The sequence below is a fragment of the Camelina sativa genome, chromosome 7 (assembly GCF_000633955.1).
Source record: "Camelina sativa cultivar DH55 chromosome 7, Cs, whole genome shotgun sequence".
Classification (NCBI taxonomy): Eukaryota; Viridiplantae; Streptophyta; class Magnoliopsida; order Brassicales; family Brassicaceae; genus Camelina; species Camelina sativa.
Window position 1 is genome coordinate 14407867 of NC_025691.1, and position 23188 is coordinate 14431054.

At 30.4% G+C, this 23188-nt stretch overlaps 2 protein-coding genes across 2 annotated transcripts; both read right to left on the minus strand.

Moving 5' to 3' along the window:
- On the minus strand, positions 3445-6202 carry LOC104704617 (putative protease Do-like 3, mitochondrial). Its single transcript, XM_010420673.1, has 8 exons — positions 5797-6202; positions 5417-5662; positions 4982-5177; positions 4529-4788; positions 4314-4441; positions 3988-4161; positions 3852-3902; positions 3445-3702 (listed from the first exon to the last, which is right to left on the minus strand). Exons 1-8 carry the CDS (start codon positions 6200-6202, stop codon positions 3445-3447), a joined length of 1719 nt encoding a protein of 572 aa, XP_010418975.1.
- On the minus strand, positions 22041-22993 carry LOC104704618 (F-box/LRR-repeat protein At5g02910-like). The gene is made up of 3 exons (XM_010420674.1): positions 22481-22993; positions 22229-22325; positions 22041-22045 (listed from the first exon to the last, which is right to left on the minus strand). Exons 1-3 carry the CDS (start codon positions 22991-22993, stop codon positions 22041-22043), a joined length of 615 nt encoding a protein of 204 aa, XP_010418976.1.

Genomic DNA, 23188 nt, shown 5'->3' on the forward strand with positions numbered 1-23188 from the left:
GTCCTCATTCCCGACATCCCCGGGCTGTTTTCCTTCAGAATCTGTCTATGCAAACATGGATTATTTATTCTGGAGATTTCAGCAGAGTCCTTCAGCGGATATCTTCCCATTGATTTTATGATATATTTGGAAGGCTAGGAATGATAAAATTTTTAGCAATTGGGATTCCAACCCACTAGCGATTTTACAGTCAGCAGAGGAGGAAGCTAAGCTTTGGTTTTCGGCGCAAGCAGGCACATTAGGAATATCTCCCCAGGACGGGTCTCGACTCACTTCTGACCCTATGATTAAGGATATTGCTGCAGTCAACAGACATGGAAATAGTTACCGATGTTTTGTGGATGAATCTTGGAAGGTGACTGACCATTATACAGGCCGAGGATGGTATTGCATTTCCCCTGAGGGGGAATATCCCACTATGGGTGCATTTAACCTTCGTCGTAGCTTGTCACCCCTCCATGCAGAAGTTGAAGCTCTAATTTGGGCAATGCGATGTATGATTGGTGCGGATAATGAGAATGTTGTTTTTCTCACAGACTGTTTTGATTTGGTGAAAACTGTCTTCGCCTTCCGAGTGGCCTGCTTTCAAAATATATCTGGACGAGATTGAGGCGGACAAGGAGGATTTTCTATCTTTTTCATTAGTTTTCGTCCCCCGAACGCAGAATGGTAATGCAGACAAGCTGGCACGTCGTGCTAGAATTGAGTCACATCAAATTACCTTTGTAAACGTTTTTCCTACCAATTGGCTCGTTTGAGTCGATCTTGTACCTTGTTGTCAAAAAAAAAAAAGATATTTAAATGCTCCTGGTTCATGCGATAAGCGAGTACATAACTATAATTATATATATTTTTACGGGTTGGTCATAAAAGACGCAAACTATTATAGTTTGATCTAGGAAGAGTAAAATGAGAGAATCCTACTATATTAATTGGGAAGTACAAATATGAAACTAACCTTAAAATGTGTAAAAAAATACATTCAATTGCCATTATAAAACCTTAATTAAGATTAATTAATTAATTAAATAAATATAATTAATTAAAAATGAAAATTGGATACACATAAAATAAAATTAATTGTAGAAAAAAAAATCTATTAGAATCAAAACTAATTCGCACTTTAAGAAAAAAATATAACAGGTAAGATTTTTAAAATCTATATAACTACAAATTTTATCAAAAACCTTTTCCAGCACGGATTAAATTTTTATCAAAAATCAAATAAAATACAATATATAACAGTTCTGTTTAACAGCTTAGATTTTAAAAATTAATAAATAAAAATAAATGATATAGATATAGTATCTTATCTATTTAAAAAAGCTATATTTTTCTTTTAGCCAGCATTTCTTTAGCAAGGATTGCGTTTAATTGACAAATGTTTAAACAAATTCATTCATTACATGCAAATGTTTTATTGACAGGTTTCCAATAAACATTTTTAAAATACAAAAAATTTAATATAAGCAACCCAATTTTTTAATCACAAACCTTTATAAATAACATAATAACAAAATAAATTATTAAAAAATTTCATTAGAAAAAAGTTCAGCCCGCGGTTTTAGCGGGTTAGTACCTAGTTGTTACATTAACCCTAACCCATGCCATCTTACTCATACATGAAATTGAAAATAGTTATTAAAATTTTATAATATAGATTAAAAAAATATTATTAAAAAAATATTTTGTTTATAATAATTACAACTACTAATCCTTTATCCTATAAAGCACAAATCACATGTTGAATGAGATTATGTCACATAGATTTCTATATTAAATTTTAATTTTTTTAAAAATAATTGTAAAACAATTTTAAGATCGTGTGCAAAACAGCAAAAAAGATGAAAAAAAACTGATTATTTGAAATGCCCGAGAACCGGAATACCGATTTAGAGACAAGAAGCACAATACAATGCCTTAAATAAGCACAATACAATGCCTTAAAGAAGCACAATACAATGCCTTTTCTCAACTTAATTTCATCACCATTCCTATACGTCTACTCCTTAAATTATTAAGAGAAAGACATGACTTGATAAAATTTCCACACATCATGAATAAATTATCTCCAACCATACGTATAATACAATGTTATGCATCACTCTATATACCCCAAAAATGATAACTAAACTGGAGGCAATATTACCTGCACTCCATTGACTTGCATTTGTTGAATAAGCTCGGTAATTTATAGTACTCTTCACTTCATAGCAGTGGCGGAGCAGAAAAATTATCCATGGGTGTCATAACTCAAAAAAATATAGATTATACTATAAAAAAAAGTTATTACAAAAGTTCATTCTAAAGATGAATCCTACGCTCACTCATACTTTGGAAATATTTAATCACTTTTAACTGGATCCCATGGCAAATCATCCGAATCAATGTTGGGTGGTGGAGATTTTCTTTTCAAAAATCTATCAAGTATATTGCCTATAAAAAAATACACAAAAGAACGAATTATCTATACATATTTGCATAATTATTTGTAAAAAATCTAACATACAAGTAATAATGAAATAAGTTTTTGTTATGTTCCAACTAGGTAACAAACTAACAATAATAATATAATAAGTCATGATTCCATTCCCACGAAGATATCTAACTAAGAGAAAAACTATTAAGCAATCCCTTCTATTTTCACAAATCCAAAACCGTGTATAGTATTTTAATTACTTAAAGTAAACAAAAAAAGTTTTTAAACTACAAATCAATTAACTTACGATTCATAGTTTTCAATCTGCTGATGATGGAAATTGGAAGAGGAAGAGTAAGACACGATCTCACACGATGGTGATAGAAGAGGAAGAGTCCAAATTTTTGATAAATTAGGTTTTTTTATTCAACTTATAATTATGTTTAGCCCATAAATTAGGTTTTTGTTAAAGGTTAAACCCACAAGTTTGTCAAAAGCCCAATGACCATATGTTAATATTTATTTAACAGGTGTCAACAAAATTTCAGAAGGGTGTCAAAGGTTACGTAAACATATGCTAATTAATTATTTTTATAAAAACTCATCTAAAATTTATAATTTCATGGGTGTCATATGACACCCCTCATTCTTCACTACCTCCGCCACTGCCTGTGTTTGCAACATCTCAACATCTCAAACGACTCTTTCTCAATACCTTTTGATCTCTCAGCTTCTTCCAACATTTCCTTGATTCTCTTATTCTTTTCCAACATTTGGTGATTCTAAAAGGCTCTTTTAAAGAGAACCCAATGAAGTGAAGAGTCAGTTAAAAAATCAAAATTTGGGCTTTCCCAAGGCTTTTGTCACTTCCTCTCCAATAGAAGTTAAGTTCTTAAGTTTAAGTCATTTGAAATTTGGTATTAGAAAAAAAAAAAAAAAAACAACTAGAATCAAATTTAGTTAAGTAATTGCCTTTAAAAGCCTATAATAATCCTTGCTGGGATCAAGCTGCCACTGAAGCTGACTCAATGTTTCTTGCTCCGCCGTGGAACTTTGCGGCGCTCGTGACTATTGTGCTGTCTAGGCTGAAGGTCTTCAGACACGGCGGATAGAATTTTGAGATTTTTCAAGATCTTAGGAGTGGCTTCCTTCGCAGATTTATAATGGAGGCCGAAAAACTTGTCTTTTTCCAAATCGAACCTCAAATACTCGGTGCAACAGTTCTCTATTAGGTTAAACAGGTGCTTCAAATTATCTACTTGCACTCCATTCACTTTCTTTACCTAATTTCCACCACACATAACGTATTCAGGGAAAATACATTCATTTTCAAGTAACTCATAGAGTGTACGTGAAACTAAGTCTTAAGATTCACTTTTCATAAGTCGTTATGTTTTGTAAAAGTATATAGAGTAAGCAATAAATACATTACCTGTAAATCTTCAAAAATACCGAGTCCTGAAGTGATATCATCCTCTAAAATCTGTACCAGGAACCAAAATCTTAGCTCTCGAAATTAACACGTTTAGAAAACTAGAAATGAATTAATGTGGAAAAGCATAACGAACCTGGGAAATAATTACTATTTGTTCATCGGCTTTTGTTGGCATCTTTTCTAAAGCACATTCGGAAACATAAGAACTATCAACGTATGCTTGGCTTAGAGGTACAAAAACAAGACCCCCGAATATATAGTAACTTGGTGGCTTGTCAAAATGATTCACTGGAACTAGCGGTTGCACCTGCATACATATTTCAAACCGTAAAAATCCTTCACATTACATATTATGTGTTTTAACAAAATGTCAACGTCCATCATTTAACCTAAATCATGGAATCAGTTGTTTATTTATCTGGGAAAGAAGTTACAAAAAAGAGGAACGAGACATCTTACAGGTTTTAGACTTATATTGAACTCATACTCTTTTCCTTCTCTTAAGACTTTAATTAACGCTGTATCACTTGATTTCTTCATAGAAACCAAATGCTTGAAACTTATTCGTTCCTGTTTACGAAGAGGAACTGTACACATGCATGCATGGGAAAATTTGGCAAATTGGATGCAGATCGATGAAAGAAAATAATGATAGTGTAGGACTATATATTTACCTCTACTATCATTTCCTATCGGAACACCATCAATTGCGAGGATAACATCATATTTTTTCAGAACTTTGTGAGCATCCGCAAGCGGGTTTATTTGGTTTACGAGAATCCCTGTCATTTCTTTGCTCATCTGTAAGCAGTCACGGGTTTGGGCATGCTCCATAGTTTGATATGATAAATTCATTGAGCAGAAACTAATGTGTTTACCACTTTCTTCTACACCATTTAAAAAATGCCTAATCACTGGAGTTGGAATTATGTAGCTGCAAAAGAAAAACATAAGCTAGTATAATAGTAATACTGCAAACACACAAATTTGAAATACAAGCTTATTTATCATGTTCAGAGAAATAACACTTTCATAGTAACATAGATAAATCATATATATATATAATTCAGTTTCAAATCTGCAACCCAACAACGTAAAGCAAGATTTAATTTCTGTTTTTAACTCACCCTATATTATCAGACGACCAAAGGCTTTCAAATGCTACACCAGCGACTTTGTTTCCCATGATCACCGGACCACCACTGTTTCCAGAATTGATAGCTGCATCTATTTGTATTTTCAATAGCTCCGTGGAGCTGTGACTGTATTTTCTCAGTTCAACTCTAGACACAACACCTTTTGTAACCGATATACTATCACCACCTGCATTTGAGCACGTTCGTAAGTAACTAGCCATTTGTAAATAGTTTCTACGTAATGCAATGCATGATATTATCCTTTTTTCTCAAGATCGTTCTTAATTCAAAGGTATGATTGATTTTTAAAGAAAAATATGTTTATGTATTCCAGACATGTTACGTTGCAAACCAATCTTGGTATGATGTTCAAAAATTTACCAATGAAAACATAATTAATTCCTAGTCATTAAAAGTTTGAAATACCTTCCGGATAGCCAACGACGGCCACAGAATCCATTTGGCAGGGTATGTCTCCAAGCTCTAAAACATTCAGACCTTCCCAAAATTCTTCGCTATCGATCTCCAAGATGGCCAAATCACATTCATGACCAATCGCTTGAACTTTTGCTTTGTACTTTGTGGGTGAACCATGCTTTCGGACTTTAACGGATGTGTGATCAGCGACTACATGAGCATTCGTAAGGATCTTCTTTCCTGAGATTACAAATCCTACAACCATTCCAAGCTAAGTATGTAAGCCAAACCAAAATTTCCAACACTTTTATTGGAAAAAAAATATTCCTATAGCTACTAGACTAAAATTAATGTGATTTTTTAATATATGAATATAAAATTATCAATACCAGAGCCGGTGCATTGACTCTGCATACTAATCTGCCAAGGTTGAAAAATTCTTGGCTTGCTATAGACGGTGAACACCTTCACCACCGAGTTGAAGGCCAAATCAATGGCAGAAGGAGTCGTCTTTTCTGTATCATCCACACTAGATACTTCTTTCCCTGGAAAAAACTTATTCTTCCAATCTTGAACGATGCGAAAGACCGGGAAGTTCTTCCGCACCAAGTTCAACTTATTCTCTTTAGCTTCAGCATACGATGGTGCACCATGAGAAGAAAAGAAGCGAGAATTAGAAGGTGGACGGCAGGAAATTGCGGTCTTGGGGGCAGCATTGCCGTGAAGAAGAAGGAATCCATGAACAGAAGCGCTCGAGCAGCGGCGAAGCCAGGACACGGTACGAACAAATGACATTAGAGCTGTTTATAGTTGATGGTTTTGAGGGTTAAGAAGATTAGGTTTTAACTTAGACCAATAGGTCATATATATATATATATATATATATATATATATATATATATATATTACACCAGTTACCAACAAAGGAAAGAAATAAAATCGTTAAATAGAAGATGTGCTTTGCTTCCTTTTCTTAAAATGTAAAGTTTTCAAATTCCACACCATGACTTCCTAATGATAAACTCTTTGGTGGGAGATTTGAGATTTGTTTCCAGATGGAAAAGCTATGAACTTCCTAATGTTTATTAGTTCCTTTATGGGCATGCATATTTTTTTCCTTGCTTATAGTATGTATTTAGGTCGTAAATTTAAATTTATAGCGAAACTGCAAAATAAAGGATGCTTTTTTTTTAAGTTTGTCCATATATGTATTTGAATTGCTCTTGAAAAAAAAAAAGGTTTACCGAAAACATATGCCCGATCAAACAGCCTTAATTAACTTAACGTAATGTCCATAGTTTATTATTATTGAATTTAATTGTTTACCAGAATTTGTATCCGTACTAATTTAAAATATTTTTTGTTAATATAAATTCTTGAGCTCAAATATAATCATTAAAAATTTTGAGTAGAAATTTATATAAACACTAAACTTAATTTATTAAATGATATACAAAATATCTATTGTTGAAAATAATATTTATTTGTTATATCTACTTGCGCGAAATTTTAATTTAATTTTTTATCAATAAAATTATTGAATATATATATATATATAACATATATTGTCTAGTGTCGAATGAATGTTTTATTGGCAAATCAAAGTATATCACATGGTAACAAAAAATGACTTAATAACCTCACTAGAGAATCGTCAATCTTCTGATCTTTTATCCATAAAGAGTTTATTCCATATTCATATTCCATGAAAACATATTTTTAAAAGTTCTAATGTCGAATATCAATCGTTGGCCTAATTATAGCTAGAGATAATTTAAACATATCAATATCCCATTTTAAATACAAATATATAAAGTTTCATGAACATTTTTAGTACTATGTCGCGACAACGGGATAATCCAAGTGCATCATCTGCCATAATAGAATTTCTAACCAAGTCAAGAATGCTTATATGGTGAAACGGTTAAACCGATAATGAATATTTGTTCACTAATCCAAGTTATTTTTCTAAAACCTCATATGTTAATTTTGTGATGCAACATCAGCTTCGTCTTCTCAAAAAAACATAGTATACTTTAAATATGTTGTTTCTGCCAATGTTTTAGGTTAAAAGCATTTGATAAAATTGATGAAATCTCTAACTTTTTTTTCTACTTTACTTTTTTTTATCATGTTATAGAATTGTAGCTTTAGTTGATAATGTGTCTTCTGAGATATGCTACAGAAATCATACGTCACTTCTTGTAACAGCTTACATATCATTTTTTCTATATTTTGTGACTATTGATTTTGTTTGTTTAGATGGATTATTTTGTCAAGAGTCTTTTTCATAGTTTTTCCAAAAAAAAGTGTGGCCCTTACAATGTCTTCATTTTTGATCAAAACTTTTAAGTTGAGTTGAGTAATTAATTTTTTTTTCTTTAAGTAAAATATAATAAATATTTGTAGTACATGTTTTTTAGAAACTAATGTTTCACTTCAATTTTATTTTTATGTTAAGAATTTTATAAATACAATTATATAAATTATTTTTTTACTCCACTATGCATTAAAATCTTATTTCCATTCTAAAACTCATTAACCCATTCTAAATTCTGGTTAAATTTTGATAATAGCATTATTACTAAAAAATTCATAGTATTGTTTTCACTATTTTAAAATTTTCATTTATGTTACTTAATTCATTTTTAAATTGTTATCCCTACTATTAATTGAAAAGTCATTTATAAAAGAAACATTAGTTTTGTAAGTAATTACATTGCAATGCCATTGGAGATAAGGCAAAATAATTCATTAACGAGAGAGATAAAATCGTCAATTAAGCATTTATAATTTGGATAAACACGCGGGTTACCGGGTCAGATCTAAGATTTTTTAATTTTTTACAATATGTTGCATCTCCTTTAAGTGTATTGTGTTCCGCATACTGTTCAGAAATATACTAGTGGTCTGGTGGTCAAAGACATTGACAACTTTAGTTAATTATAATTTTTATTTGGTTCTTTATTGGTTTAATATTTTTAATTTATTCTCTTTCTTTATATGTTTCTTTTACAAATTAATAAGGAAACAAAAAATTAATTACTAAATTAGAAAACACTATCATTTTAGAATTCATATATTGCAGTTTCCATAAATCTCTATTGTATTATTTAAGCAACCTTTTAAACAAATAATCCTACTCCCATGTGGTATATTACACAAAATACCACTGTATAACTTCATCTTAATATTAATTTGTTGTAACCAGAAAACATATTTTTATAAATATAATTATTAAAAGAAAACAAATTCACGTAAATATTAAGATAATTATTTTTAGTGTTTATTAATTGTTTTCTTTTTATTTTTCAACTCAAAAAATCTTATAAAAGCAGAAACAAAAATCTTGTATAATAAATATTTACGTGAAAATATATTATAAATATTTTAACAACAAATTTTAGAAAAATAAAAAATCTTCTAAAACGATTTTAATTTTTTATAGCCTAATATTTTTGAAATTATTTAATGAAGTTCTTTTAACAGATTTCATTTATTGTTTCAGAAACCTTAGGAAACAATAATTAAATATTTAGAACAATTATAAAACTTAATTTTATTTATAAAACTAAGATTAAATATATGCATCCCTAAATCATTTAATAATGATATACATATTTTAAAACTAAGATACAACATTGCTTATATTTTTAAAATATAAAATATTATATCTAATTTATTAAATGTTTGTTTTTACTGCACATAGACGAAGAGACATATATTAAAATATAAGAAATCACAAATGTTATGTTTTATTTAATATAATATATATAACTAAAAAAATAAATCAAAAAGTTAAATCTAGATTTCTAAACATGACTGCTTCAATAAAATTTTCGTTTTAGTTTTAGGATTACCAAATTTATATGATTCATGGATTTGAACATCGTAGCATGTAACCAAAACGGTATGAAACTAAGTAAATGAAATGTAAAAGATTATAAAATGTATAACACGGGAAGTATCTATACATTTCCTTGTGCTAACTATCTAGAATGAAATATTATTCAGTCAAGATATACTCATTATAGTTGCTTTTTTAATTGTTTTTCTTTTATTTTTCAACACATTACTTATATAATATATTAAGAATTGTTTAACATTTAAATAATGAAAAGGCTTAAATCATGATATCAACTGAAATTTTCCTTTTTGATTACAAATTATCATAATAATAACAAGGTACCAAAAGTAAAGTGTTTTCAAATTACATAAGTTAATGCTTTTTTATTTTGAACTTAATCCATATTAATAAAATTTATACAAAAAAAACAATTCAGAATACATTTATTCATAAATCAACTCAGAAAATCTCAATTTTATAATAAATATATTTTAATCAATTAAAATAAAAAAACCTACTTTCGTCAATAGTATCAATAAAACAATTATTCTTTTTTTTTGTGACAACAATAAAACAATTATTCATAACATTAATATTAGATTATAACATATGATATTCGAATAACTAGAAATCCAATCTTTCTTGTACATAATTTTAACCTTAATTTTTCAAAAAACATCTACACAAATCTTGTTTTTACTATAAAAATCGTAAATAATAATTATGATCAATCATTATATTATTTTCCCTTAAATAATTATTTTAATCATTTGAAATAAAAATAAAAATAATTATCCCCGAAAAACTATTAAACCTCCACTATCTAAAAAGTGCGGGTTACAATTTTTTTTGGCAAATATTTTACAATTGATGATCTTATTTTCTAAAAGATTTCGCTCATTCACAAATTAATTTAATTTTAGAGAATTTGATATATATATATATATATATATAATTTAATATAATGAGATGATTAAGAAATTGACTAAATTTTCTATCGTATGATAAGTAATATATTGTTCTGTCATAGTATTCAAAACACACATATATATATATATATATTTATTTATTTATTTACGGGTTAACTTATTTGATACTTATAAATATTCAAATTTTTATGATTTTGCACTAAGATCGATGAGTTTTAGTAACAAAAATATTGTGTTATATTCCATTTTACCTCCCACTCATATAATTTTCTTGCACTTTAATTCAGTTTTGGGAAAATCCCATAAAAAACCACCGAAGTGTCAACGACTTCCAGTTTAAACCTTCAAACTATTATACTCCCAACTAAAACCACCAACGTGTCAAATTTATTAAATCAAACCTTCAATATGACATTCGTGTTCGTGGGTCCACATTTATTACTGGAACAGTTAACTCCGTTAACAGAATAGTTTACCCTATCAACTGAACAATAACTCCGTTCGTTCTATTAAGTAACATGCTTTTTCATAAAATATTATTTTAAACGTGATAATTAATTTCAAAATGAAACAATGAAATAAAAAGAAATCATTCCATAAAACTTAAACCATGTTCATATAAAATGCTTATAAGTCATTACAAAAAGACATTGTGTAAGTCTTTTTTTTTTTTACTAACCCTAACCCCCAAATCGATTTGATTTTGAGTGTTTATTTTATTTTATTTTTGTTTTAATTATTTTAATTGTTTTTATTAATAGAAAAATTATTAAAAATCACATGTGGGTTATTAAACGAACAAAGTTATTTTTCAGTTGACGGGTGAACTATTCCGTTAACGGAGTTAATTGTTCTGGTGGTAAATATGGACCCACAAACACGAATGCCATATTAAAGGTTTGATTGAATAAATTTGACATTTTCGTGGTTTTAGTTGGGAGTATAATAGGTTGGAGGTTTAAACGGGAAGTCATTGCTACTTTGGTGGTTTTTTATGAGATTAGCCCATTCATTTTTTACATTGACTCAATACTACTACAAATTGTAAAGCAGATCACGAGTAAATAAGGGTTTTCTTGATTCTACCAAGTCTAAAAAATTTAAGCAATTATACCCAAAACCTAATAATGGTAAGTCGTTAAGTTTATTGTACCAACTATAGTCGAAACTGGAGTATGAAACTAGGTAAATTAAATTTATAAATTATAAAATAAGTAGAATAAATTAAATAAAGATAATACTATTTTGTAACTAATAAATTAAAATTAACGCAAATATTTCCCCGCACTGTACAGTGCGGGTTATCATCTAGTCTTGAATATTTACATTCATTGTGTTAATCAGATAAATTTTCTTAATGTTGGTAACCAAATAATCCAGAAACTGCAATATTTTATTTCATTATCGAGATAAATTTTAAACAAAAAATATATTTTAATTTCAAATAATACAATTATCGTAGTTTCCATATATCTCAAATATTTAATTAAATCATTATAATCTCCTAAATTATCTCTACCTTGGTAACCAAGTATTTGAAATTGAAAAATAATTTAAAATTTTCTTAAATATTCCTAAATTTTGCAATTAACTCGATACTTGGTTAGCTGTTAAAACCATTTATCCGGAAAACATCTTTATGTATTAAAATAAATATTCGGAAATTATTGTGAGTAACCGAATCTATACTAAATAAGAGTAAGAGCTATAAGCTCCTAAAGTTGTCCACATAAGATTTTAAACATCTAATAGGAGTTTGACATGTCACTAATTAACATTTTTTAAAATTTCCAGAATTTTCTATATTAAGAATTATTTTAAACAACCAATCGAAATCAGAGATCTCAATATTTAATATTTTGAAGTTATGTAAAATTTATATATTAAAATACTTATAAATAAGTGTATGTACAACGTCCCACATTGGCTAGAAATTTTTTAGACAATGGCTGTGAAGCAGTATAAATAGGACTATTATGCTTTCAGCTACGAATGAGCAGGAAGCTTGATTTAACAAGCGTCCAAATTTAAAAATTTTAAAAGTTTTAAATATTAAAATTATAAACTTTTAAAAGGTTCAAAAATATTATAAATATTTAAAGTGTATAAAATGTTTAAAAATATTATAAATACCCTCATAGAAAGTTTAAAATATTATAAATATTTAAATTCTATCAAAAATTTAAGTATCATTAATATTTAACACAAAAAAAAATCTATACTAAATAAGAGTAGGAGCTATAAGCTCCTAAAGCTGTCCACATAGGATTTTAAACATCCAATAGGAGTTTTACATGTCATTAATTAACAATTTTTCAAATTTCCAGAATTTGGTATATTCAGATATTTTAAATGACCAATCGAAATCAGAGATCTCAATATTTAATATTTTGAAGTTATGTACAATTCCTATATTAAAATATTTATTAATAAGTGTATGTACAACGTCCCACATTGGCTAGAAAAATTTTAGACAATGGTTGAGAAGTATTATAAATAAGACTAATATGCTTTCAACTTCGAATGAGCAGGAAGCTTGATTTAACAAGCGTCCAAATTAAAAAATTTAAAAGGTTTTAAATATTACAATTATAAACTATTAAAAGGTTCAAAAAAATTATAAATATTTAAACTCTACAGAATGTTTAAAAATACTATAAATACCCCCATAAAAAGTTTAAAATATTATAAATATTTAAATTCTATCAAGTGTTTAAGTATCATTAATATTTAACACTAAAAAAATTAAAATTTTATAAATATTTAAACTACATGTAAATTTTAAAATATTATAAAAATTTAAACTCTATTATTAAAAATTTAAGTATTATTAAATATTATATATTTGATTTTTAATATCTTAAAAATATTTTATTTATCTCTCTTTCTACTTTATATCTCTTATGAGCTGTAAAACATGTTTTTGTGTATGACTTTATAGGTGATATGATATTGTTTTAGTAAATTTTTGGGTCCAAAGAAGAAGGATTAACGTCGCAAGATCTTGATTTGTGTTGTTTGAGTTAATTTTTGATGTTTATAGAAAAAAGATCGACGACAAGCACACATTTTTTATTAACTATACATGTGTTCATATTACTTTCTCTACAAGTAGTTTGCAGTTTCGTAGTATTAAAGATTTTGGTTTGAGAAGTTTCAATATGTGTGGATCTATAACCGAGTAAGTATACAGGTGAAAGTATCAATAATTGAGTGCATGTATTGACTATATTGATCCATGAATTGCACAAATTTTACGAGAAAAGAGGCAATGATTTTGGTCTTGGAGTTTGATGGGTTAACAAGTTATGTGGTAGTCTAAAAAAAGGTTTTAAATGATTATTCAGTGGAAGAATGTGAGGAAGGTGACGAGAAAGAGGAAAGAGAAGAGTATTACGAAGAATCGGACGGTAAAAATAATGATGACAATTATCATGAAAATTTGACAATGAAAATGACGAGAAAGAATATGAAAAGTAAGAAAACAGTAGAAAAAACGTAAAGACATAGATGGTGGTGGTCAATTAAATATGAGAAAACGAGATTAATTCATGATTCTAAAAATGTTTCGTTTGTCTCGTGACAAATAAATGGTTTAGAATATGCATATCACCAGTTTGAATGTTCGATCCGCCTCGCCTCGAAGTCCAACTAAATCCAGTTAAATTTATGATTCTTTTGATCATATTTAAATTTTTAACACAACTGATTTTTAAAATTGTGTATCTAAAATAAAAATTTTGACTTAATAGTAATTTAAAGTTTTCTACAAGATAATATTTCATAACTGTCATCAATCATATATAATTTTCACAAAAATATATCAAATAAACCCACGTAGCGTGGGTTCAAAACCTACTGTATATTAAATAATTTTGCCCGTGTTCATCTCTCCAGTCAAGTAAGCTCACATCCCCGATTGTTTTCTTCCTTATCTGAATTGATTTGTGTAAGATACTCTTCTGGTGGGTTCTGTGGTTTTTAATGTTTTTTTTTATTGTTTGTGATAGATACGAAATCCAATTGAACAATGCTATTCTCGGAGAGGACAAATATTTGCTCATGCAAGTTAATCGCTTTTCTCATTCCTATTTTGATTTCAACACTATTACTTTTCTTGCTATGATGTTTTTAAAAAAATTCCTCTTCTATTTCTATTTATTCAACATATATAAAGGAGAAATTGTTGTTTTTGTGAATTTGCATATGTTGATGCGAGTGACCTATTGGGAACAGTAAGCCTTCTTCTCACAACTCTCTGTCTTATGTATTATACTATATGCAGAGCTTCTTATATGTTATACTAAAAGCAGAGTTTATTATGTGTTAGCAGGGGAATAAATCTACTTATGCAATTTTTCAGAATAAGAGACAAGTTTAGGTGCAATGGAATGAGCTAGAAGTTCAATGTCCAAGTAAATTGTTGAAGGTAATTAGTCTTCTTGTGCTAGTATTCTATATTTGGTGTTTATGTGCATTATTAGAAGAGTTTGTGATATCTTCTTGATTTTTTTTTGTTTTTTCAGGTGCTATCCAAAACTCAATCACAGTGGAATTGTAAATCTGCCTAAAGGTATTACCTTTTACTTCATATGATTGTTTTTTTCTTTTTCTTTTTTGTTATGAAATCTGAATTCTTGTGTTGTGTGACAATGAATTTTAGGTTTTTTAATTCTATTGCAAGTATTATTTTATGGGTCTAAACTGTATCGTATGTTGTTTTTTTTGTTTCAGCTGTTTGCTTCTCAAAGGAAGAGAATATGAAGAAGAGTTCACCTTCAGTGATAGTGATTGGAGGTGGTATGGCTGGGATTTCAGGTGCTCGCACTCTTCAAGATGCTTCCTTTCAGGTATGTATGCAATCTTTAAGCTTAAACTATTCTGTAGGTGGATAGTCAAACCTTCCGCCAGCAAAAAGGAAATTCACAAATTTTGTAATCAGCAAGATCAACCCATGAACTGTTTCCAATATACTCTTTAAAGTTGGCTGAAAAAGAAACGATCTAATCAATGATAGGATGAGGTCGATGGTGGGGTGGAGGGAGTCTTAAGGAGAATAATATGAAATTGTAGTTCACGGAGAGGCCAAAGCTAAGCCTGACTACAATATGGTGATATAGAACTAGAACTTGATCCTGGTGTAAATGAGGGTGAGAGGGAGTTAAATCTGCATAAGGTTAAGTGTGTTGAGACACAAAAAAAAAAGTTAAACAAGAAATGGTGATATTGGTAACAAAGACGAACGTGTGGGGAGAATAGCCATATACATGTTACATGTATAGAGTAAATTAGAATCGTGAAAAGCATTATAAGAATTGCCATATACATGTTACAGGTATAGAGTAAATTAGAATACTGAAGCATTATGAGAGTGCTTTGAATTTTATATTACAGAAAATTGTATCAAATGAGAAGAAAGATAAAAAGCGATTAGTTAATTCTCGCAGAAGATCACTTTGTAATTTGTAAACAGGAACATCACATTTTAAATCTCCAAAGTGTGATTTAGTAGCACTTTAAATCTTGACATATTTTCACTAACACTATAAACCTTTAAAATGATTTCACTAACACTTTAAACTTCAAAACTAAATTTTCTGTTTGTACCGCCACGAAAGATGACAAAACAGTAATAACCGTCAGCGTGAAATAGTTAAACTATGCTGGTTTGATTTAAATATACTTATTTAATTAATTTAATTTAAATTAATTATTTATGAAAATTAATAAAAAAATAAAAATACATCAAAGCAAAAAAAATGAAAAATCATAGGTAAGGTTAAAACATTTGACAAATGTAAAATTGAAGACAGGCAATATATTTAGAAAATTCATTGGTTTCCAGTGAGAAGTCAATCGATTTGAATCAGAATCCAGTGGAGATGCAATTATTAAAAAGATTAATAATGTGAAGAGTAACGTCGTAAAAGTTTTGTCTACAATGAAGATGAACACAAATTTATTTTTTTATATTTTTTTATTTATAAAAACTAAAACTAATTAAAATTTAAATTAAACCAACATAGTTTAACTATTTCGCATTGACGGATATTATTATTCCGTTATTTTTTATGGCAGTACAAAAATGAAAGTTAGTTTTAATGTTTAAATTGTTAGTAAAACCATTTTAAAGGTTCAAAGTGTTAGTAAAATCATTTTAAAGGTTTATAGTGCTAGTGAAATTATTTCGAGGTTTAAAGTGCTACCCAGTAATACTTTGAAAAGTTTAAAACGTGATTTTCCCTTTTGTAAAATAATCAAACGTAGCTTTTGCATTTATAATTGGTTTTGTAATTTAAAGAGAATGATAAAGTCTTTTAATTGTGGAAGTGAGTTCTTTTATTTGAAGTTGTATTATACTTTTACGGGTGTTTTAACTGGGTTTAAAACTATATCCAAAGTCCAAACTATTATTCAGTTTAATTACTCTATTGTAGATTGCTTTAATTAGAATCGGTTTAAATTTACAGTTTCCAACAACTCCTTACAATTGTATATTTTTAAATAAATTTACCAACATTTGTTAAAAAAATAGCACGGGTCATTATTATACACATTTTAAGGTACTAAGTGAATACTTTTAGTATTCACTTGGCCAAAAATTTCCCAACAATAATTAATGTTTGCAAACTCATTATGTATTAGAGCTTTGGGTTTTAATTGATTATTTTTAAGGCTAATCTCATAAATACCATTAAATGCAAAAATACTACTTTCAGTTTTTTTTTCCGAAAATAATGTATTTTTTTCAAAAATACAACAAAATCAAACTAATTTTTTATATTAAAAACTACTCCCTAAATCATAAAAACTAAATCCTACCCGGGCCTTAAAAACTATACCCTAGATTTAAATTTGTCAACCCAAACCTAGAAAAAAAATTTTACCCAATAAAAAATCAATTTTTTTTGTGTTGGTGGTATTTTTGGAAAATAAAAATTTTTGTGGTAACTTTAGAAAAAAAAAACTTAAGTGTGGTATTTTAGAAAAAAACTTAAATTGTGGTATTTTGAAAAATTCCTCTTATTTTTAAGCTATACTGTAGTATATTTATATTAAAATATAAATAAAAATACTTTTAGCTCAGGATGTTTTTAAAAATAAATATATAGCTTCTCATTTTATAAAAGAAAAACTCAAAACATTATAACATATTTATACTATTTTCTACATATATATATATATATATATATATATTTACATTCATAATTTACATGTATTAATTTGACCTTAAAATTAATTTTTTTAGTTTAAATTTAAATTTCTCAAATTAGTTTAGGGTTATAATAATTTCTCAAATTTATTTTAATTTTGATTTAGTTTTTAAACATGATATGACATGTCATACTGTTGTATTTGATAGGTTAATTAAGAGGGGAGAACAGGAGAGTTTCACCCCTACGGATGAACCTAAGAATTTTTCATAGTATTAATTGTTGATATTTGTTTGCTATATTTATTTTTGATATTGTAACTTCCGCTTTCTAAAATTGGGATGTAGAGAAAACCGAAGGATGAAAATTTTAATTGATTTTGGTTTAATTAAATTCTGGTTTAATCTAATTAAACCAAAACCCTTAATTCTCCTTCTTATTGTCGACGTCTCCTCCTCTTTTGTGCTTTTGTCGACATTGTCATTAGAGAGTGGGAGAGAAAGAGAGATAACTCTTGGTTATTTGGTGTAAAGGAGAAAGAGAAGGAGATCAAGCTTTTTCCTTAAAGTAAAGAGAGAAACAGAACTGTCAGGGTTTGGGAGAAGGAGGATCCAACTAGTCAAATCGTTTCGAAAGGTATTTATTTTTCGTAGGGTTGTATATAATAGATTTTTGTACACTCTCCTTTTTTACAGAAGTGAATTATAGTTAATATTCTAGGAGATATTGGCAGTTTCGTGGGACGTTTTGTCTCAGTCGCGGATTGAGACCAACGAGTGTTTCGGGATCGATTGCGGTTTCATCTGAGATCTGATCGTGCTGAAAGTTTGTGGGAAGCGTCTGGACATATAGACCTTGCTTCTAGCTGGAGGGATTAGAAAGTTAACGGTTTGTTTTGATTTCGTGGTTTCACTTGTGAGGTTGTTTTTTCTGTTTTTTTTCTAGCAGTTTGTTTTCATTGTTTGTTTGTTGTTGTGATTGGTTGTAGGAGCGAGTTTGGTTGTTCTTGGATATTGGAGAGCCTCTCATTTGGTTGTTGTTATTTTCTTGAATCACTTGTTAAGGTGAGTGCGTGACCATGAGCTTATCTAAGCGATTGGGTTATATGACTTGTTTTGTGTGATGATGTGTAGGTGTGGTGAAAGTGTTATTGGTTGTTCTATTTAATGGTTGTTTGTTATATTTTATTTGTAGTTGGACTCTTGATTTGCTTGTATGTATAGCTCGTAGATGGGAGGATCGCCTCACTGGATATTTCTGGTAATACTCACGCATCTCATTGTGTTTGTGGTGTATGTAGAGGCAAAGTGTGACTGTGAGATCATGGCAATGAAGAGGAGGATATTCTAGGGACTTAGTTGTTATGTTTTGGTTTATGCTAGGTTGCTAGAATTGGAATATTGGTGTTAGAACCATGGTTTAAGTTGCTAGTTTTTGGTCTATGATTCTGATTAATTATCCCTATATATTAATAGAGAAACACTCTCACAAAAAGCTGATGTGTCGCGCTCACATAGCTCTTGTGCTTTTTTTTTTAATAGATACCCTTACATCTCATTATCATTTACATAAATATGTCATTGAAAAATATAAGGTAATGTTCTTTTCTATTATCCCCTATATATTAATAGAGAAGCATTCTAACAAAAAGCTGATATGTCGTGCTCACATAGCTCTTGTGCCACTTTTTAATAAATACCCTTACATCTCATTATCATTTACATAAATATGTCACTGAAAAATATAAGGCAATGTTCTTTTCTATTAGTTTTAAAACATCAAAGATTTAATCAGCAATTAAAATCCAAAAATGTATATAATTATCAATTTCATAATATATTTAATTATTATAATTATATTACATTTCACAAACAATAAAAAAATTATTCATTTATTTACCACTTTTATACATTTTTCTCATTGCATTTTTTAAACTTAGGATTAGTTTAAATTAAACTGATTAGTCTAAACAATATTGTTTTATTTATTTAATGGTATAGTGATGTAGATAATAATGTGAAACATAAAATATGTGAATTTGATTTTTAGAAACACAAAAATATATTAAAACTTTCTACACCAACTTAAAAAATTTTCCAAGTTCAAATATTTCACGGGTGTAATTTATTTTACAAAAAATAAACACAAATTTGAATAAACGAAAAATAAACTTTACTTACATATTCTGTTTTACACATAAAAACTTAAATCTCAAATAATAATTTAACTATAATATTTTATTTAAATCAATTTATCTCGCACTATGTGCGGGTTGGTACCTAGTTGTTTATTATTATTGATATTTTTGCCTTGCTTATTTGGTGATTTGAGTTCTGCATATTTAAATAAATATTTTTGAGTTATTTATTTACTATTTATTATGTATTAATTATAATTTATTAGTTATTCAAAAAAAAAAAAATGGGTCGGGTCGTTTTAGTTTGGTATCAGAGTCCTTACGGTTCTAGGTTTAGGTTCACTAGGTTTTGTGCTGTAGATGTTTGGGATTTGCACGTCTTAATTGATTATGTGAGTTAGTCAATTGTGTGTGGCATGGAGTCCTAGAACATCCTCTTCGAGCCTATAGTGTGATTCCACGGTGAGTTATGTTTCTGTGTTATGTTTAATTGCGTGCTTAGCCTTCCGTTCATGGTAGTTCAGATGGTTAGAGAGGATGATGTTGCTGTCGTGGTCGTGGTAGGGGTAGAGTCCTAGTGGTTAATGATATTGTGGACCAGAATGTGACAGCTGAGGGTGTCGGCGAGTCGCAGGGCCTTCAGGAGGGATCCACGAGTGTGACCGGTGGGGGCAGTGTTCGAGTGGTCGGTGATGCTAGGGTTCCGGGTGTGGGAGTCCCAGCTGGTGGAGTTCCTGTAGGAGGTGTTGACCTGGCGGGCTTGTTGACACAGCTGTTGGAGCGGATACCGGGAGTGGATCTGGCTCAGGCAAATGTAGTACCGCCAGTGGCTGCGGATGTAGGGGTTCATTCTAGTTATGTCAGTATGCTGAGGGAGATGAACTATATTGGTACCAAGCGGTTTTCGAGAGGTACTGATCCTACTGTTGCTGATGTGTGGAGGACGAGAGTGGAACGTAACTTCCAATCTCTCAGATATCCTGAGGAGTTTTGGGTGTATATAGCAGTCCACAACCTGGTTGGTGAATCTCAGTTGTGGTGGAGAGCAATGACTGCTAGGAGAGTGCAGAGGGAGATATCTTGGGCTGACTTCATCTTGGAGTTCAACCGTAAGTATATTCCTAGAGAGACACTAGATCGGTTGGAGGTGCAGTTCCTTCAGCTATCTCAGGGGACTCGGTAAGTGCGGGAGCTTGACTTGGAGTTCAGTCGACTTCTAATGTATGGGGGTCGGGCTATGGAGTCTGAGGATGCTCAGATCAAGAGGTTTATGAGGACCCTACGTGATGACTTGAGGAGGATATCCGGGCACAGCCAGTGACGGTTAGTCCAGAAGTTTAGCCTAGGAAGGCTCATCACCATGGGGGTTCTGGGAAGGGCGGCAAGCCTGCGCAGGGAACCAAGAGGAACTGGGAAGCTACGCAGAGACCGAGTGGTGCAGGGTGCTACGGGTGTGGTAGTTTGGAGCACAAGGTAGCTAGCTGTCCCCGTAGGAGTGCAGCACCGGCAGCTTAGGCAGCAGTTCGTTTATTATCATTGCAGGGAGCTTGGGCACATCAAACCCCAGTGCTCCAAGTTGCAGCAGATGGTAGTGGCAGCGGTGCAGCATGTGGTGCAGTCTGGAGTGCAGCAGGTAGCACGGATTGAGCAGGCGCCACGAGTTTACACGACTGTCGAGACTGGTGGAACTAGTGTCGGGGCGATCACAGGTATAATTTCTTGTACTTAAATTCGTGAATTTCAGTAGGTTCAGATTTTATGTTTTGTCTGTGTTAAAATGTTAGGTTCTCAACACATAAAGTTTGTGTATGGACCTTGTTGGTGGGCAGGTTTCGGTAGGGAAGTATTAATCTACTTAAACTAGCTACATTATAATCTTAGCATTTTGTGAATATTGTGCAAACCTTTATTCAGTTCTTTTCGTTTCGCTATTCGATCACTCGACTATGCCGCTATTACAATATCTAGCTTACATACCACATACATACTAGTCAAGCTTTATATCATTTATTTAACAGTTTTCACTTTTCCGGTAACATGTTATTAGTTTCATATATATATATATATATATATATATATATATATATATATATATATATATCTAAAACCAAAATGAGAAACATAGACAAAGGGCCAATCGTCACTTGCAAAAATGTTGATTGTATATATGATCGTCGATAAAAAGTGGAATGGCGAACTTTTGCTCGAGAAATAGATATCACTCTAAATTAAAGAGAACTTCTAGATAAAGATTAAGAGAATATTCTAAAATATTGAAGACTAAAAACACTGTTTAGTTTAAGTCTATACGATAATAACAGATAACTATCAATCGTATCGTTGTTTTTTAAGAAAGTGTAAGAATCGTCTCAATCAGTAATTTGAACCCAGTTGTATAGCGGTAACCTCCCAACCGTATAAACCATTGTCACCAGTGTTTTCCATTAAAAACTCCATGAACGAAGTCATGAGTTTCGGCTCAAACGAAGTCAGGAAGACTAAATTTTTCGGTTTCACGCATTGAGCTGGATCACGGCCTTACAGATTCAAATAGCTTTTAATATGACTATCCTGTAAAACATAAAATGTTTAATGCAAACTTAGATCTTAAAGATTCTTTCTCAGTATACACTAGAAAAGAAAAAAATAACTCATGGGCAGTATATATACCGGTAACCGGTAGTAAGTTGCGGTCCACAGCGTTTAGTTTTAGCGTCTTTACTCCAGGTGAGTTTCATAGCAGCTTTTCTATACCAGGAATGACAGACGGAACAATCATTGTTTCAAGAGTCAAAACTTCGACTTTCATCGCCGGGAAAGGAACATCAATGACGTTAGCAAGAGATAAGATCTAGCAACATATAAATGAGAAAATAAGAAGTGCAGTCTAATGATAAAAGGAGACAAAAGTACTTCTTGGAGCTATTATTCATGTTTTCATAATAATCTACCAAAGACAAAGAAGGATATATATATATATATATATATAACCACTATAGTTATTACCTCAAGAATGAGAGCACCAAACGTAAGCTTCTTTACATTATGAAACTTTTCTATAATCTTTGGCACCATCTCTTCAATCAAATTAGTTCCGGTACAGTTATAGAAAAGAAAATCACTGGAACGGTAGATGTTAAAGTAAGCTTCGGTTAAAGAAGAGACATCCACTAAACCACATTGTATCTTAGAGTGCTTCAATCTCAAGAAATGGATATGTGGTGCCACAATCTGCTTTAGTCCCGGATTATCTATATCCAATCTCTTTAGCCGCAGCGGCTTTGTCAGATCAAGAAGCTTAAGTTTATGACAGTGATGCAATGGCAAGCTCTCGAGCAGTGGTGAGCAAGAAAGAATCTGAGCTAATGATGTATCAGAGAGTTTGCAAGAACTCAAGGACAAGTTCCTTAAGGATGTCCAATACAAGATATCAGTAGTTTCCGAGTCGACCAAGAGTAGCCTGCTGTGCAAGTAAAAGAATAAATCGTAATTAAGAAACTCAAGAGACAGCTTCTCCATGTTGCGCGACCTGGAAAAATCGATCAAGCTGTCAATCATGTGTGCCTTGCTGCTTACGCAGAGATGAAAACTCATGATCTTGGGAGCTAACTAGTTAGCTAGGGTTTTGTTTATCGAGTTAGCGTCCGCACTATGGCAATCGATGGAGAGAGAAGGTGTATAAGACCATACATGCCTCCATCGCTTGGACAAGAC

Bases quoted from the DNA above. Each gene is read 5' to 3' on its own strand.
- LOC104704617 (XM_010420673.1), bottom strand. From the start codon at position 6,202: ATGTCATTTGTTCGTACCGTGTCCTGGCTTCGCCGCTGCTCGAGCGCT. The intron at 5,663-5,796 runs GTATTGATAATT...GAATGGTTGTAG, and splicing joins GAGTCAATGCACCGGCTCTG to GATTTGTAATCTCAGGAAAG. The intron at 4,442-4,528 runs GTAAATATATAG...GCATGTGTACAG, and splicing joins GATAGGAAATGATAGTAGAG to TTCCTCTTCGTAAACAGGAA.
- LOC104704618 (XM_010420674.1), bottom strand. From the start codon at position 22,993: ATGGAGAAGCTGTCTCTTGAGTTTCTTAATTACGATTTATTCTTTTAC. The intron at 22,326-22,480 runs GTAATAACTATA...ATATGTTGCTAG, and splicing joins TTGGTGCTCTCATTCTTGAG to ATCTTATCTCTTGCTAACGT.